The sequence below is a fragment of the Chrysemys picta genome, chromosome 1 (assembly GCF_011386835.1).
Source record: "Chrysemys picta bellii isolate R12L10 chromosome 1, ASM1138683v2, whole genome shotgun sequence".
Taxonomy (NCBI): domain Eukaryota; kingdom Metazoa; phylum Chordata; order Testudines; family Emydidae; genus Chrysemys; species Chrysemys picta.
In genome coordinates, this window is record NC_088791.1 from 344,110,061 (window position 1) to 344,128,761 (window position 18,701).

Consider the following 18,701-nt stretch of genomic DNA (forward strand, 5'->3'; position numbering starts at 1 on the left):
TTTAAGTATATCAGAAGCAGGAAGCCTGCTAAACAACCAGTGAGGCCAATGGACGATTGAGATGCTAAAGGAGCACTCAAGGACGATAAGGCCATTGCGGAGAAACTAAATGAATTCTTTGCATTGGTCTTCACAGTTGAGGATGTGAGGGAGATTCCCAAACCTGAGCCATTCTTTTTAGGGGACAAATCTGAGGAACTATCCCAGATTGAGGTGTCATTAGAGGAGGTTTTGGAACAAATTGATAAATTAAACAGTAATAAGTTACTAGGACCAGATGGTATTCATCCAAGAGTCCTGAAGGAACTCAAATGTGAAATTGCAGAACTACTAACTGTGGTTTATAACCTATAATTTAAATCAGCTTCTGTACCAGAGGACTGGAGGATAGCTAATGTGTGAAGCCAATTTTTAAAAAGGGCTCCAGAGGTGATCCCGGCAATTAGAGGCTGGTAAGCCTGACTTCCGTACTGGGCAAACTGATTGAAACTACAGTAAAGAACAGAATTGTTAGGCATATATTGAACATAATTTGTCAGGGAAGAGTCAACGTGGTTTTTGTAAAGGCAAATCATGCCTCACCAATCTACTAGAATTCTTTGAGGGGGTCAACAAGCATTTGGACGAGGGGGATCCAGTGGATACAGTGTACTTAGATTTTCAGAAAGCTTTTGACAAGGTTCCTCACCAAAGGCTGTTAAGAAAAGTAAGCTGTTATGGGATAAGAGGGAAGTTCCTCTCGTGCTTAGTAACTGGTTAAAAGATAGGAAACAAAGGGTAGGAATAAATGGTCAGTTTTCAGAATGGAAAGAGGTAAATAGTGGTGTCCCCCAGGGGTCTGTTCTGGGACCAGTCCAATTCAACATATTCATAAATGATCTGGAAAAAGGGGTAAACAGTGACGTGACAAATTTTGCCAATGATACAAAACCACTCAAGATAGTTAAATCCAAAGCATACTGGGAAGAGCTACAAAGGGCTCTCTCAGAACTGGGCGACTGAGCAACAAATGGCAGATGAAATTCAATCTTGATAAATGCAAAGTAATGCACATTGGAAAACATAATCCCAACTATACATATAAAATTTGGGGGTCTAAATTAGCTGTTACCATTCAAGAGAGAGATCTTGGAGTCATTATGGAGAGTTCTCTGAAAACATCCACTTATGTGCAGCGGCAGTCAAAAAAGTGAACAGAATCTTGGGAATCATTAAGAAAGGGATAGATAAGACGACAGAAAATATCATATTGCCTCTATATAAATCCATGGTACGCCCACATCTTGAATACTGTAGGCAGATGTGGTCGCCCCATCTCAAAAAAGATATATTGGAATTGGAAAGGGTTCAGAAAAGGGGAACAAAAATGATTAGGGGTATGGAACGGCTGCCATATGAGGAGAGATTAATAAAACTGGGACTTTTCAGCTTGGAAAAGGGATGACTAAGGGGGGAATATGATAGAGGTCTATAAAATCATGACTGGTGTGGAGAAAGTAAATAAGCAAGTGTTATTTACTCCTTCTCATAACACAAGAACTAGGGGTCACCAAATAAAATTAATAGGCAGCAGGTTTAAAATAAACAAAAGGAAGTATTTCTACACAGAACATACATTTAACCTGTGGAACTCTTTGTCAGAGGATGTTGTGAAGGCCAAGACTGTAATAGGGTTAAAAAAAGAACTAGATAATTTCATGGAGGACAGATCCATCAATGGCTATTAGCCAGGAGGGGCAGGGGTGGTGTCCCTAGCCTATGTTTGCCAGAAGCTGGGAATGGGTGACAGGGGGTGGATCACTTGATGATTACCTGTTCTGTTCATTCCCTCTGGGGCACCTGACATTGGGCACCGTGGGAAGACAGGATACTGGGGTAGATGGACCTTTGGTCTGACCCAGTATGGTGATTCTTATGCTAGTAGGTTTAGTCCTCTGGCTAGCCTTTAGTGAATGTTTCAAGCCTTGCAAAGGAGTTTTCCAGACTGTAGTTACTTTCAGAATAATTGCAAATGAGGAGAATTTGAAACTGCTGCAGCTTCTCACCTGGGAAAGGCCAGTAGCGAGCTTTGTCTATCTCAGCAGGTAGCACCTGCAGAAAAGATCAGTGATTAGGTGTCATGGGTGAAGAGGCTCGGTGTCTGGAACCGCTCTGAATGAAGCTCAGACAGGACCCTCCTGTAGGGTGGCACCCCGCAGGGTGCACTCACTAGGGCGAGCCTCCTTGGCCTCATTGCCTCCTGGGTCTGACCTCAGAGTGTTCAGCATGCGTTTTATGCCATGAGTTTCCTGCAGTGAGTCCACCTGAATAGGACACCTGGGGAAGCCTTACGTGCCCCCTTAAGGGGCCATACTCCCCCAGCTCCCCAGTCAGCAGTGACTCTCCGCCAGCGTTGTAAAACAGACGGGTTTATTAGTCATCTGGAATACAGCATATAACAGTTCTTGTTAGCAGAGAAAGTAGAAAGGTTCAGCAAAGTCCATCTTGGGGGAGGGGGTGGAGGGCAGGGCTCTGGATCCCCCTGAGTCCCAAACCAGGTGACTGCCCAGCTGCCAGGAGCCCTCCCTCAGTCACGCCCAGTTGCCCATCCTCCGTCCTTTTTCTCTTTACCGGGCATCTCTCTTTGGTCTCCAGCTCCTTCAGCCAGCTCCTTCGAGCTCTACAGCAGTCAGACCTGCCCTCAAAGGATCTCTGCCACGATCACATACCCTTGTCTCACCACCTAGATACTTGTGCAACACATAGGGGGAAGCTGGGGCACGGACAGTATTCATGCAAAACATTAAGAAAGTTCCCACTTTGTCACGTGAGGTTCTGGTGTTTGCACGACACCTGCCACATATCGATTGTTTGCAGCAAGCTGAAATACCGAGTCATGTGATCCTGCTCGCTGTTTGTGTTTCTGTGTCTCAGTCACTGGAGAAGTTATGAGATCGAGTCCTGGTTTGAAGAATGTAATTTATTATTTACATTGGCAGCCAACTGTTTTCACTTGAGCCCTGCTTAACCTATGAAGGTCAGTTGGCCACACGCCTGGCACAGTCAGAACTCTTAACACTGACCTAATCAGCTGGGATAGTTACAGATCCAGAATTCATGTTACAACTACAGGATGCATGCTGCTCTACGGCAAGCAGAGGCAAGGAGGAGGTGAAGCCCAGAAGGAACTGTGCCCCCCCCCCCCCCCCCCCCCAGCCAACACTTCCATTGTTCTTATTAAGCAATAGGTTGGAGGAGGAGGTTTCCCCCCACTACTACTTCTCCCCAGGTTTGAAGCCTCACATAGCAGCAATTTTCACTTGGGCTGAAGAGGACTCTTCTTACAGCCACATAAGCTAGTCAGACCGATGCTTCTTGAGTGATACAAGGCACTTCTCCCCATTGCCCTGCGCTGAACTCACGACCCGCTCACACCTCTCTCCCTCTGCCGAACCCAGATCTCTTACACGACTACAAACCTTGTTGGCTTCTGTCTGGCAAAGTTATGGGAAGCGCCAATGCTGCTGCTGCTCTCCACAGACTCCAGAAGGTAGCACAGCATCAGGTTTTGTTCCATTTGCAATTTGAAGCTTGCGCCACTGCTAGGTCCTCCCCACCCATCTACTGCATAATATAAACGCTGAAAAGATTGTACTAACAGATGAAATAATTCTTACCTAGCCATTGTAATGGGAGGGTGGGGAGAGAGATGTCCTTTGGTGAGCTCTTTAGATCAAATAATAGTAACTTGCCCTTATTAGTTCCTTTAATCAAAGAATTTTAGCGCCTATAAGCATTAGTTGTTTGAGATTCATAGTACCCTGGTGAGGTAAGTGTCACATCCATTGTACCAATGGGTAGAGACAGAGAAATTGAGTGACTTAGTGAAGGTTGCTCACTGAATTGGGAATTCAGAGTCTCCTAAGTGCCTCTAGCAGAAAATTGCTTTGCCTCCCATTGTGAGGGTCTGTCAGTGCTTGAAATATATAGCTATTAACTGATGCTAAAATATTCCAGTAGGGGGGCCTGAAGTGAGTGCCTGATTTTTTTCAAAGGTGCTGAGCACACACTTCCCCCATTCCGACCATTGAGAACGGGGGGTCTGCAGCACCTTTGACAATTTAGCCAGTCACTTGGGGCCTAAACATGGATTCAGATACCTGACTTTAGGCATGCAACTTGGAACATCTTTCCCTGACTTTAATAAGACAGCAACTTTACAGGCAAGGGCTAAATGTACTTAACAAATGCCATGGGAAATGCTGCAAGCCAATACGGGGGCACTGTCCCAAATGCCATCACTATGTCCAGCTCTTTTTCTTTTGGCAGATGTCTCAGTATCTCCCACACCTCAAGAAGCTAACCCCCCCTTGCCTTCTCCAGAGCCTGCACTGAAGATTGAACTAGAACCAGCAACCATTGAGGTAAAGGCACATTATGGTGATCACTTGCATTTATATATGTTTTTGTCTTGATAAAGTGGGGAAATCCAGAGTGTTTGCAGAAGCAGGACTGGAGGGTGTTGTGGGGGAGGGAGGATGGTTTGTCAGACCTGACTTTGATAACGAGACGGACATTTGGCTGTTGGTGATCATGCCCATAGAAGCTCTCTACACGCACCCTGCCTTAACTCTTGGTCCCTTGTGATACCCTGCAGGCTTTGACAGGAGGGAAGAAGCGGAAACGGAAGCGCGTGCTGAAATCCAAAACGTTTGTGGATGATGAAGGCTGCATGGGTAAGAATAGCTAACTCTCTCCCGCACCCACAAGTAGGGCTCACTTTATTGAAGAGTCACTGGGTTTTTTGCAAGTTTTACAGACCAAACCTATCCAGGAAAGGGGCCCACAGTGTCACTTTATTCTTCTTTTCTTGAGCTCTAAGGCTTCCAACTCCACTTTCCTGCACTGTAACTGTCCCTCTGTCAGAGGAGGGTGAAGAGAAGTTGTCATTGAATGTTTTCTTTTGTTCCCTCTTTCCTACCATTATAACCAGCACTAGCACTTTCCCTCCTTTTCAAAAATGTATACCTTAAAAAAAAATGCCTCAGATTATGGATCAGATTAATTGGTGACACAAAGCAGATCGAATGCTCCAGAGCAGCTGGATTGTACCAATGAATCTGGCCCTCAGTATAACGCGGAATACCCCAAATAAACTGGGTAAGAGCAACAAGCAGCATGTTTGGGATTTAAAACTCTAAAAAGCAAATCCTTTGTTCCTAGCAGTCCTGTGTTCTCTAGCCCCTGGGAGGAGGCAGGTCTGGCATGTTTAAATTCTAACCTAGCTCTGATACTGATGCATTCGGTGATTTTGAGCAAGGCACCTATTTCCCTACCTTGCAAGAGTGTTGTAAGATTTAGGTAACGTTTATAAAGTTTCTTTACATTTGAAAAACTGGCGGAAGCATTATTTATACTAAACACAACGTGTGCCTGATAGTACAAGATACTGAGTGTCCTCAACCCCTGTTGATTTGAATGGAATCCAGGGAGCTCGGCTTATTCCAGGAGAGGGATCAGGTCCTGTGTTTTATATATCTCCTATAAAGAAAGCTAAAGCTAGCAGGAAAGTAACTGGCTTCAATAGTAGCGAAAGGCTCTAGTACTAGGTTTTTGTCAGAGGGAAACGGATTTGTTGAGAATTGCTCGTTGAGTTTGCATGATGGGGTGTTGTGCACTCCTGACTCCAGATAGGACCGTTAAGATTTTTGGAAGGAAAATGAAAACCTTGCTCGACAGCTAGTGTTTTAATAAGGTCGGCATCCAGAGCTCGCCATAATGAACATTAAAGCTTTTATTCCAGCAAAGGATTCTGCATTCCTTTTTCTATTCAGCCTTTTCCAAATGTGCCAGTACTGGGAAGCTTGCCTTTTTCCCCACTGGCCCATGGGTTTAAATGGTCTCTTGTGAAATAGGCAGACCTTTGGTTTACGAATTAATATCCACTACAGTTTTATGGAGGGGAAAATAAAGCCCTTGTGGTGCACTTGGAAAAGGCTCAGAGTAGCAAGGAGAGAGTCAGATGGGGCTATGATGCTTTAGAATTGGGTAAGAAGGAAATACTACTTTATGTACCAAAAATTTGCACTGGTCTGTGGTCCAGAACTTGCTGTGTCCCCATTTCATCCTGTCTCTCCCCCTGTCCCGTGTAGGCCTGATAATCCTAAAGTCTCACAGACCTCCTAGGCTGATATAAAATATTTGTATCATTTGAATTATGGGATTTTCACCTTTTTAAAATGGGTTAAAGCTGCCTAGATCAGAGCCAAGATATTGGAGCTTCCGATCTCACTGTTCTGAATATCACCCTGCTATATACCCTCCCTTGAGTGTCTCCATGATTTTAGTGCCACTTTCCTAAGAACGACTACAGCTAGAAACTGGTAATTGTAAAGCAAATCAAATATTCTAGGGCCTAGCCCTGAGAGGTGCTAAGCACCTGCAGCACCTAATTGAAGTCAGTGGGAATTGTGGGTGCTCACCATCTCTTAGGATCAGGTCCTTAATCTAAAGGCTTGTCTAATCACAAATGTTGTGCAGTTTTTTAACCATGCTGACATAGCTGAAGTTCTACAACCCCTTCCCACCACCATGACCACCCCAGTGTGGATGCCGTTATACTGGTATAAAGGTACTTCTGCTCCTATAGTTTAGGGCTTGACTGCGTGAGGAATGTTTTAACAGGTGTACAGCTGCAGTTATACAGTTCTAATCCTCCATGGGGACACTCTCACTCCAGTATAAGAGTGGCTTTATTTTAGTGTTTAGCTTAAACGCCTTTCCAAGTGACACAAGCGAAACTGAAAAAAGGCACTTTTATGCTGGAATAAGAATGTCTACATGGTGGTCTATTTTGGTATAACTATACTGGTTTAAATTCGCACCTTAAGTTATACAAAAAAATAACTTTTTCCTGTGTATATGAGACCTGCATCCCTGAAAGGAAGGAGAGTCGCTCATACTGGTATAAGATACCTGGACACCATTATAACTGTGTCCACACCAGGGGTTATTACTACTATAACTTTCCATTGTTAATAATCACGCCCCTAACCAAGAGAGTGTTACTGGTTCAAAAATGTGTGTGGACCAAGTGTTACTTAACTCTGCTTCTTATGAGATTGGTTGCTAACGTCACAGTGGGACGCTTTCAGATTTAGTAAACGCCTGCAGGTATTGGGCTGGTCCAGGCCTGAGAGAGTGTTTGAATCCCTGTTTACCATGGAAAAGCAGCATTTGAAATGTGCACTGGCTACTACAAAAACGCAAGACAACCTAGCAAAGAAAAACATTCAGCTAAATGCTAGATTCTCTATCCTACAGACCGTCTCTTACAGCGTGGGCCTAATGGAAACCCTCAATAAACAATTGCACACAGATAGGGTAGTTTAACCTCTGAGGATAATTCATGCTAAGAGCAAAGGTAGGGAGTGTGTCAGCCAGCAGTAACGGCCTCTTAAGGCTGCTTGTTGAAAAGCTAATTGATTGTAAAGAGAAACTGGCTTGTGTTTAGTCCCTATTTGACTGACTAATCACACCAGAGGAGCAGGGTTTAGTACCACAGGGACTGGTGCTAAATGGTTTCTCCGTACAGCTGCGGATTGTGTAGAAGACCTCATTTGATTTAGTTGGTACAACTAAAAGCCAATTTTCCAGAAGTGAAGTTCAGACACCTGCAAAAAAAAAAAAAAAGTAGAGTTGCTAAAGAAAAAAATGGTTTACTAGAAATATACCAGAATGCTGCATTGGAATCTGGTGGATCAGTGTTTACTTGTGGATGTTGATGGTTGCCATCAGTGGAGTTGACTCCAGATCCATTTTAGTAAGCATTGTTTTATAGAGCTAAACCCTCCAGGAGAGCTGGCTGTATTTTAAAGAATCCTTATTGAGGTTGCTGGAACAAACCATCCCGATGTGTAGAAAGAATAGTAAATATGGCAGGCGACCAGCTTGGCTTAACAGTGAAATCCTTGCTGATCTTAAACACAAAAAAGAAGCTTACAAGAAGTGGAAGATTGGACAAATGACCAGGGAGGAGTATAAAAATATTGCTCAGGCATGCAGGAGTGAAATCAGGAAGGCCAAATCACACTTGGAGTTGCAGCTAGCAAGAGATGTTAAGAGTAACAAGAAGGGTTTCTTCAGGTATGTTAGCAACAAGAAGAAAGTCAAGGAAAGTGTGGGCCCCTTACTGAATGAGGGAGGCAACCTAGTAACAGAGGATGTGGAAAAAGCTAATGTACTCAATGCTTTTTTTGCCTCTGTCTTCACGAACAAGGTCAGCTACCAGACTGCTGCATTGGGCAGCACAGCATGGGGAGGAGGTGACCAGCCCTCTGTCGAGAAAGGATAGTTCAGGACTATTTAGAAAAGCTGGATGAGCACAAGTCCATGGGGCCGGATGTGCTGCATCCAAGGGTGCTAAAGGAGTTGGCGGATGTGATTGAAGAGCCATTGGCCATCATCTTTGAAAACTCATGGTGATCGGGGGAGGTCCCAGATGACTGGCAAAAGGCTAATGTGGTGCCTATCTTTAAAAAAGGGAAGGAGGAGGATCCAGGGAACTACAGGCCAGTCAGCCTCACCTCAGTCCCTGGAAAAATCATGGAGCAGGTCCTCAAGGAATCAATTATGAAACACTTAGAGGAGAGGAAAGTGATCAGGAACAGTCAGCATGGATTCACCAAGGGGAAGTCATGCCTGACTAACCTAATTGCCTTCTATGATGAGATAACTGGCTCTGTGGATGAGGGGAAAGCAGTGGACGTGTTATTCCTTGACTTTAGCAAAGCTTTTGATACGGTCTCCCACAGTATTCTTGCCGCCAAGTTAAAGAAGTATGGGCTGGACTATAAGGTAGATAGAAAGCTGGCTAGATCGTCGGGCTCAACGGGTAGTGATCAATGGCTCCATGTCTAGTTGGCAGCCGGTATCAAGCGGAGTGCCCCAAGGGTCGGTCCTGGGGTCAGTTTTGTTCAATATCTTCATTAATGATCTGGAGGATGGCGTGGATTGCACCCTCAGCAAGTTTGCAGATTACACTAAACTGGGAGGAGAGGTAGAATTGCTGGAGGGTAGGGATAGGATACAGAGGGACCTAGACAAATTAGAGGATTGGGCCAAAAGAAACCTGATGATGTTCAACAAGGACAAGTGCAGAGTCCTGCACTTAGGAGTGAAGAATCCCATGCACTGCTACAGACTAGGGACTGAATGGCTAGGCAGCAGTTCTGCAGAAAAGGACCTAGGGGTTACAGTGGGCAAGAAGCTGGATATGAGTCGATGGTGTGCCCTTGTTGCCAAGAAGGCTAACGTCATTTGGGGCTGTATAAGTAGGGGCATTGCCAGCAGATCGAGGGACGTGATCATTCCCCTCTATTTGGCATTGGTGAGGCCTCATCTGGAGTACTGTGTCCAGTTTTGGGCCCCACACTTCAAGAAGGATGTAGAAAAATTGGAAAGAGTCCATCGGAGGGCAACAAAAATTATTAGGGGGCTGGAGTACATGACTTATGAGGAGAGGCTGAGGGAACTGGCATTGTTTAGTCTGCAGAAGGGAAGAATGAGAGGGGATTTGATAGCTGCTTTCAACTACCTGAAAGGGGGGTCCAAAGAAGATGGATCCAGACTGTTCTCAATGGTACCAGATGACAGAACAAGGAGCAATGGTTCCAAGTTGGAGTGGGGGAGGTTTAGGTTGGATATTAGGAAAAACTTTTTCACTAGGAGGGTGGTGAAGCACTGGAATGCGTTACCTAGGGAGGTGGTGGAATCTCCTTCCTTAGAGGTTTTTAAGGCCTGGCTCGACAAAGCCCTGGCTGGGATGATTTAGTTGGGGATTAGGTCCTGCTTTGAGCAGGGGGTTGGACTAGATGACCTCCTGAGGTCCCTTCCAACCCTAATATTCTATGATCATTAAACACTGTGACCGCTGTGAAAGGGGAGAATCCCAGTAAGTAATACTCATCTGGGTTCAATGATTGGTTGGTTACTAAATGAACCCTTTCCAGTACTGCTTTGAAACGTCTGCTATTACCCTCTCTGTAGAAAGAAGCAACCACCTAGGTTTAATTTGTGTCTCCATAGCTTGTAATAACTTTCAGAGAGGTGTTACGTAAAAAGAACGAGCTCTTCATCTGAATTTCAGAAGCACCAAGTTCTCTCAATCTAGGTATACATATAGCCATCATCACAACAGTCAGTGGATCTTCAGGTGCTCAGTATGATGGGTTCCCCCCAGGGTGACACCTGGAACTGGGGTACCACCTAGCCCCCCGACCCGCCAGCCTGGGCTCCCTCTTTCATTGTACTGCTGTGACAAGCTGCAAAGCCCTCCAGGCTTCAGCCTGCACTTTCAGCAGCATACATACAGGTCGGGACACACACAATTGTAGTTACATGCAGGCACTTTGACCAGGCCCTGCATACGAAGGCGACAGCTAGGGCAACAACCAGCTCCTGAGGCATGCACCCCCTCTGGAGTATAAACCCAAAATTATACCTTCTTGCACTGCACAGGGAACTGTACAGGGTAAGTTCATAAAATTTGCCCCCTCCCTCGGTGTGGAGAGGAATATGCAACAGCCTTCTGCCTCAAGTTATGATTCCCACACACTGGTTTAGATAAAAATAAGTTTAACTACAAAAGAGAGATTTTAATGTGATAGCAAACAGCTCAAAGCAGATTACCTAGCAAATAAACAAAAAACGCAAACTAAACTTAAAATACTAACAAGATTGGGTGTGAATAGCAGATTCTCCCCCTAAGAGATGATACAAGCAGGCTGCAGATTCTTAAGGGGCAAGCAATCCCCAGGTGTTCCATTCACAGGCTAAAAATCCCTTTAGTTTGGGTCCAGCACTTCCCCCAGTTCAGTCTTTGTTCCTCTGTTTCCAGGAGTCGTCTTGTGTGGGTAGCAAAGAACACCAGATGATGTCACTCCCCGCCTTATATAGCTGTTGCATATGGCGGGAACCCTTTGTTTCAAAGCTTAGCTCCCAGACCGGTCTGTGGAAAAACACATCCCAAGATGGAGTCCAGAGACATGTGGTTACATCACATGTCTTTGTAAAGTCATAGCAGCCATTACTCAGAGGCTGTCTGTAGCATCCTCAGGAAGGCTTCCCCGGTGGGAGATAAACTTCTTCTAAGGCCCATTGTTTTCCTAAGGTCCATTACCCTGAATAGGCCCTTCTTCACACACTGTCTAGAATGAAACCATCTTGTCTAGTGGGCGTTACCCAGGTGTAACTACATTGGAAATACAGATACATAGTAAATATTCATAACTTCAGATACAAAAATGATGCATGCATACAAATAGGATAATCATATTCAACAAATCATAACCTTTTCCATGACACCGCACAGGACTTATTTTGCATAAAATACATTATGATTATCATAATCATATCATAATATCACTGTGAAGAATATGGGGTGCAGTGTCACACTCAGGAGCTTGGAAAATCAGACCATCTGTGTATCATGCTTTTTGTAAGCATTGGTGGGAACGGTTGCCCTAGCAATGCTGTTGTGGGAGTGGGTGGGATTCGGATTGGGCTGAATCCGTACCAGGGTAACGGCTCAGATTCAGTCCTGGTCAGTAGTTACTGAAAGCCGTTACTGTCTGATGGCTGCTGCGTGTTCTGTGTGAAATGAATTGGTGTCTACAAACTAGTCCCTAGCGGACAATTGTTCTTGTTGCAAAAATCTTCAGTGTACTTGGCACCCTCCATATTGCAAAGTCTATGCAGTGAGAAGATTTGGCACCTGACCTGCCCTCTCACCCAGGAAGACAGTCCCACCCAGCAGGGCTGAAGTGCGTGGGTGGGGAACCTGTTCTATGGCTGACTATGCACTCAGATATGCACTCAGATGGACACTGCGTAAGGCCCTGGGTAGAAGAGAGGACGTAATCCTCCACGGCTATTGATCTGTCATCTTTCAGTACGTAGCCTCACTCCGTTCATCTTAAAAGTGAAGGGAGGCAGCCTAGCCCAGCTGATAAGAGCACTGGACTGGGACTCAGGAGACCTGGGTTTTATTCCCAGCTCTGTGATCTGCTGAGAGACCGTGGACAAGTCATTCCACCTCTGGCCTCCGTGTCCCCATCTGTAAAATGGGGACAATGATACTTGCTGCCTCTAAGTGCTTTGAGATCAGTGGGTGAAGAGTGCTGCATAAGAGCTAGGTATTGTTACTGTGTCACTGGGAGCTATCCCAACTAGTTCTTTTGTTTTTGCCCTCTGCCTTGCCGGCATTGTCGTAACTTGATGTCACGAATCTGATCGAGCGCCCTCTACTGGTCACTCACCAAACTGCTGTGAGGGGATCCAAATGCTGAATCCCACGTACCTTTAATTTGCTGGGGCTGGGTAGAGTGTAGCTTGGCTTTGGGTCTCTAAGCACGCGCTCCAGGGGCAGATCTTGTGCCTGACTCCCTTTTTGGCAGTGTAGACTCCAGGACTTAGGCGACTGCACTTTGAAACCGGAGTCATCTCCCCCAGGCCTCCCCAGCAGCTCTTGCATGTTCCCCAGAATGCCACCAAAGGTGTGAGACTTCTAGTTTATGGTTTACCTCATACACAGGGCCTGTACAAAATAACAAATGCGCCTATATGCGTTTCCCTGCCTCAGGCTCCTCCCCACTCCGGAGAGTTCTTTGGGCTTGGGCAGAATCCTCTGGGGTGTCCAGGATCCTTCCTCTGCATCTTGTGACTTCTGTTCTGAATCTGTCTTTCCAGCCCCACTGGCTTTCTGCGACCTTGGCTGGTCCCTGGTTAAAGTTGATGCTTCAAAAACCTACCTGCCTCCTCCCTTCTCCTGCCCAGACTCTCCTGTCCTGTCTCCTCCTGAGTCTGTTTATTTTTTTGTTTGTTTTTTAAGCCCTGCTTTGTCACCTGTCTCTTTGCCCTGTCTGGGTATTTCTCTATGTTAGACAAGTTTGAAGAAGTAGCTTCTCCTACTTTCCATGCCCTACTGTTTGGTCCAGAGCACATGTTAATCTTAACTCCTCTCCATTGTCCCTGGTCTGGTAGGGGGATACATGTTGCCATCTGTGTCAGCAACTGGTACGTTCCACATCCTCATAACGGCATTCCCTGATGCAACAATTTTATAACCGCTTTGTAGCATCAGCCAGTATTCATACACTGAACCGAGGCAGATTCTCCAAATTGTCCCACTTACGAAAACTGCAGAGCCAGGATGCTATTAATTTTAACTGTCCTTCCGTTGTGTGCCTCTCATACCTCCTCATTGATTCCCTGAATATACTGCTTGGTTGGTTGCAGCTGTTATGAGCAAAGGCTTAACCACTCCTGCCACGTTCTCTTTCCAGTAACTGAAAAGGTTTACGAGAGCGAATCCTGTACAGATAGTGAAGAGGAATTCATCAAGTCCAAGCTGCCAGCTGCACACAGTCAGTCCACGGCCACTGTGAAGAAAGAACCCAAGGAGGATCGGAAGGCTCCGAAGAAAGGGGCAGCCACAGCCAGCAAAGCCAACAAACAAGTCTCCATCATGGGCTTCTTCCAGAAGAAATGAACTGAATCTCTCCCCACGATCCCTGGGCAGCTTGGAAATGTCACTCCTTTCAGTAGCGTTCGGCTTTGGAGGAGAACAACAGATGGGCTACCCTGGTGGGCAATATCTTGCTTACTGTGGAAGTAAGCTCTCCGCACCAGGTTTTGCATCAGAAAACTTAATTGTATCCATTATCTTGTAATTCTGTTTCTGTGCTAGGCCATATAGAAAGCCGTAGCTGGGAGCAAGCGCTAGAGGAACACTTGGAGATCTGTTAACTTGTTTACATGATGACATTTTAAATTTTTAAGCATGGCCTTTGACCTGTCTGGTACTAAGGCCTGTTCCAGGAGTAGATGGACGAAATAAGAAGCTAATCCTTTTAGTGGAATCGTTTGATTTTTTTTTTTTTTTTTTTTTTTTTTTGTCTGGTTTGTTTAAACGTTCAGGTTGGTTAAAACCTATAATGTAACAGGCACACATACAAATAGTGAACATCTGCTGCCGCTATAACTGGATGAAATGAATTTGATTTCTCCCCCAAGACTGGTAAATAGTTTTCTCTCTGCCTTTATAATCTTTGTTGGACAAAGTACCACATATAAAATTCTCTCAACCATTTCTTCCTTAAGTACCTCCTCTGTAAAGTGTTGGATGCCTAATTATAGACCATGACACTGCTTGTGCTCCATCACTCTTTGCAAAAACATCATTAAGGCTTCCCACGCAGTTGGATATAGTGAACCAGGGGGAAGGTCCAAGCCCGACCGGCCACTGGGAAAGGAACTGTGTGCTCAGCTCTACAAGTGGGTGGTTATTGACTCGAAGGTGGGCATGTGGGTGGGTTGTCCTAATGAAAATGGCAGTGTACCTGCCTGCATCGTAGCCAGGGACATAAAGAAGTATGCAGCTCCTCTTTTGTTGGCTTTTATTTATTTAAAGTCTAATGGGCATGTGCCATGTACAAATGTTTTTTTAAAAAGTCTAGTGTCTAAGGAAATGTGCCATAGCAAAATATTGGTCCCAAGGAACCAACAGCCTGTGAAGATGATGTGCAAAGTATTGGAGCCCAAATTGTCAAAAGTGACTAGAGATTTTGGTTGTCTGAGCTCTCATCTACAGCTAAAATTTAGATGGACCTCGCTACGTTGCTCAGGGGTGTGAAAAATTCACACCCCGGGCACTGTGGTTAAGATGACCTAATCCCCAGTGTAAACGCAGCTGTGTTGATGGGAGAATTCTTCAGTCGAACTAACTAGCACTGCTCAGGGTGGTGGATTGTGCACCTGGACAGAAAACCCCCTTCTGTTGAGCTAGGGAACATCTACACTATGGTGCTACAGCTGAGTAAGGTTTGGCATGTTTGGGGCATGTTTTAATAGAAGTAGAGGGCCGCCACTGGAAAAGGATGGAAAGCCTTGGTTTAATCTTTACAATGAACTTTTGTATCTTTCCCAGAAAAATACCACTTCAATGTTTCTATTTTTCTTGGCATAGCTGGAAGTATATTCTAAGAGTAATGTTAAATAATAAAACCCTTTAAACACTTACCTTCTTTTGTTTGTGTTACTGATTGTTCTTGGAGAGTTGTGCTACCTTCTGATTTCCCATATAGCTTGTATAAATCTGAAAAAAGCAGGTTCATGGTATTCAATTGCATGGCAAAGCTTCCAGATATAAAAGCAATCCAAGACTTTACAGAACAAAGGATACATGTATTAAAAATACAGCTGGAACTATTAACCAGCCTGATAACAATTCGGGAGTCCAGAAGGGGTTTTAAGACAATGCTTTAAAATTCCAGTTATATCTATTTAATGTGGTGCTGTGCTAGGAGACAAAGGTGCTGGTTTCTCTTGTCATTTATAAAGTTTAAAAGGTCACATTCTGGCATGACTGTTATCATGATAGGTTCCGGCCCTTTGCTTTAACCATTGTTCTCAGATTCCTTGGTGGGCCAGAGGTTAAGGTGCTAGCCTAGGACATGGGGGAACCAGGGGTCAGTGGGCAGGTTCCCCATCTGTAAAAACTGGAATAGCACTTCTTACCTCCCAGGGGTGTAGAGGATAAATACATGAAAAGATTGCAAGGGGCTCAAATACTAAGATAATGGGAGCCATATAAATACCATAGGTAGTAAGATTTTCTTTGTACTCCCGTGTTCAGATTGTTTGCCCTGGATGTAGCCTGCATTAACATTCTACATCTCTAGGTATAATAATACACAGCGCTTGCATGATGCCTCTTTTCTGGGGATCTCTGAAAGCACTTTACAGATGTTGGTGTCACTGTCCCCATTTTAGAGATGAGGAAGTTAAGGCTCAGGGAATTTCAGACATTTGGGAATAAAAATCAAGAAGCTCAGTCTGCCAGGCTCCTGTTCTGACCACTGGATCTTGCCGCCTCAGGGCGGAAGGTAGTTTAAAAATAATGCACACATGCTAAGTGATGGCTTGAAAAACTGCAGATTGTTTGAAGGGTGAAAATAAACATCCTTTGCTTTGTAAGAGGTCTGGAAAGCTAACTTGTAAAAATGCCTCTGACAACTTCCCGCATCATTAAGCAGAGCAGATTCTGTTTGGAATGAGTGTCGGCATTTTCACTTCTCCATGCTGCCTTGGACTGGTTAAAAAAGTCCTTTGACTATAATAGCTATTCGAAAAAGAAAGCAATTTTGGGAGGAGCTGGGAAGCATTCTTATCAACTTGCACTGCCCTGTTCAAATAAATGTGTGCGGTGAAATCCATCAATGCTTGGCATGGAAATCAGTCATTTCTAAGCCATCCCGGTCCATGTTCAGTGGTGTTAGCTCCCCCAAAAGAGCATGTGGAATTGTTTTGTTCTCTCTGTATCTTCTTTCCTGGAATGCGATGCCAGCAGAACATTAGATATTGAACAGGAGAGTGCAGAGAACAGCAGGCCCATATAAGGAAATAAAATCACTCCACAAGGTCATGAGTGGATAACATGCATTGCCAGCAATGTACTGTGCGTCAGTACTCGGTTTTCGTAGACTCCTCTTTTCCTCTACTGTTAGGGGATCCTACAAAGTGTAATAGCAGTTTTAGTTGGAGCTCCTCTTAGTGTTTGTGTGCAATAGATTACGGGAGCTATGGCTTGGCCTTCAGGGCATCAACTCACTGGATTCAGTTTTGTCCCATTGTCCAATCTGGGTCTCATAAGAGCTTTAAATTCCACTGCTCTGCAGCTCCACTGTCCCTTCATATGATAGCCAAGTCTCTTTAGTAAGCCCTGTCCATGGGGAAGCAATCAGTATGTGCCACCTTGATTCTGCCAAAACCGGTAACTGTATCCCAAATAGTATAAATCCAGTTGTATCAAAGAAATGAATGTTCCCTCCCCATCCTGAAGTTCACTTGCATATCCAACTTAAGTTCTACGGTCCATTGATTTCCTGGTGACAGCACATCAGGCCCCCCAATGCTTAGCTATTACTGTGATGAACACTATACATAGCAAAGGTACGTTCTCTCAGGGGGATTTTGCTGTGTACATCTTGTCCTATTGCTTTTCCCTCCAGAGTCCTCAGAGTGTTTTACCTAACGCGTCTTCTCACCCTTCAGATAGACCGAACAGAACAGGTGCTTCTCCAGACTATTAGACTGCTTTGTTCCAGCTACTGGTGAATTTCCTAGACCCACCCTTCCCTCAGTGCTGAAAGCTATCCAGGACCAGCAAAGATTATGACTACTGTGGAATGGGTATTTGTTCCTAGCCTTCACATCCTTCTTTACTAGCAAACGAGTGTATGGGCCGGAACCTCAACTGATGTCAATCAGTGTAGCTCCATGGAAGTCAATGGCCCCATAACACTAACTAGCATAGAATTTTCTCTCGACCCCATTCTGACTCCTTTCTTGGCTGTTCTTGCTTTTATCCTTTTCTTGGAAATTTTTGTAAAGCTCAGACCAAGAAATTTCACTAACCACCGTTTGCCCCAGGCATTCTCAACACGTGCTCTTGAAACGCGCTCTCTGTGTTTAGAATGAAGTAGGCTTGCAATGTGTGTGTTGGTTTTTTTTATGCCATTGACATTTCAAATTGGATCTTTCAGTAAGTATTAATACTTCTAAGGCGGAAAACCTCTGCTGATGTCTATTATGATGATTATTATTATGGATATGTAAAGCTGAAGAGAGAACTTTTGACCATATGGAATGAGGGTGGAATTTGGTAGAAAGAATTTAACCTCTACTTTCTTTGCTTTGCACGGCATCCAGAGCCGATTCCCAGCTTAGCTTAATTTTTTGCTGGCTGCGTGGTTTCAGCTTTCCTCCTTGCCTCTAGCAGAACAATACCTATTGAAATGCGTAACCTCGCCCTATAATTGCATGATCATCATGAAGGAGTCAATAGACGGTCTGGTGCATAAGGACCCACATCCTAAGGAAATGGCTCATGCATTTGCTGCCAGTGGTCCCTTTGAGCATCGAATATCTATGAAAAATGCAAGGAACTCAACTGGAGCATCCAAATTATTTTTGCCTAGAGCGCGATTACATGCGCATGGTGCATTAAAGACCTGACATGCTTCTGTTCTCAGGGGCTGAGAATTGAAGTTCGGCTCACAACTATAACAAGAGGTGAAGACAGACAAAGGGTAGCTGACATAAGACAAGCTCAAGTTACAATTGCTTGTATGAATAGCTTTGCTGTATGTATTTTATTGGTGCCTTTTTGTTGTTTCTGGAGAGGATTAAGAGGATCTGCTGTGCTAATCCAGTTTTGCTGCTGCACAAGGAGCTTTGGCCTTATTGAACTGAGGGGAAGGGGAGTCATTCTAATGGAATCCTTACCCCATTTTCTACATGAGATGGCTGGTGTAATGGCACTGGCCCCCAATAGATCATCACTGGACAGATTCTGTGCCTGCTCGCATGAGCTATGGGGTGTTTCTGAGCAGAGTTTTTAATAAATTGAGAGTGAAGTCTACCCTGTGACTCTGGTCTCAAATGATGCCCCTTGTGCTGGGATCCATTTATATCTTGTAAGCTAAGCAGGGTCACTATGTTGACAGGAGATATTCCGGGAACTGCTAGGTTCTATGGGAAGTTATGATGGTTATGCCGTAAGTGAAATTCCTTCCCTCTGAGCCACGGTTGAACCGATGCCTAACAGGGTTTTGGAGGCAAGCGGGTCCACACTGCTAGAGATGTTGTCTTTCACAGGAGAC

The 18,701-nt window shown here is 44.7% G+C and overlaps 1 protein-coding gene across 2 annotated transcripts in view; it reads left to right on the top strand.

Annotated features, from left to right (window-relative positions):
• Positions 1–15,057, top strand: part of POLD3 (DNA polymerase delta 3, accessory subunit) — a 42,768-nt gene extending 27,711 nt beyond the window's left edge. For both annotated transcript variants that reach the window (XM_008175453.4, XM_008175454.4), the window contains exons 10-12: positions 4,309–4,403; positions 4,637–4,715; positions 13,323–15,057. In XM_008175453.4, coding sequence (XP_008173675.2) covers positions 4,309–4,403; positions 4,637–4,715; positions 13,323–13,528 — 380 coding nt within the window. In that variant the 3' untranslated portion in view covers positions 13,529–15,057. The remainder of the gene's footprint in view (positions 1–4,308; positions 4,404–4,636; positions 4,716–13,322) is intronic.
• The last annotated feature ends 3,644 nt before the right edge of the window (positions 15,058–18,701 follow it).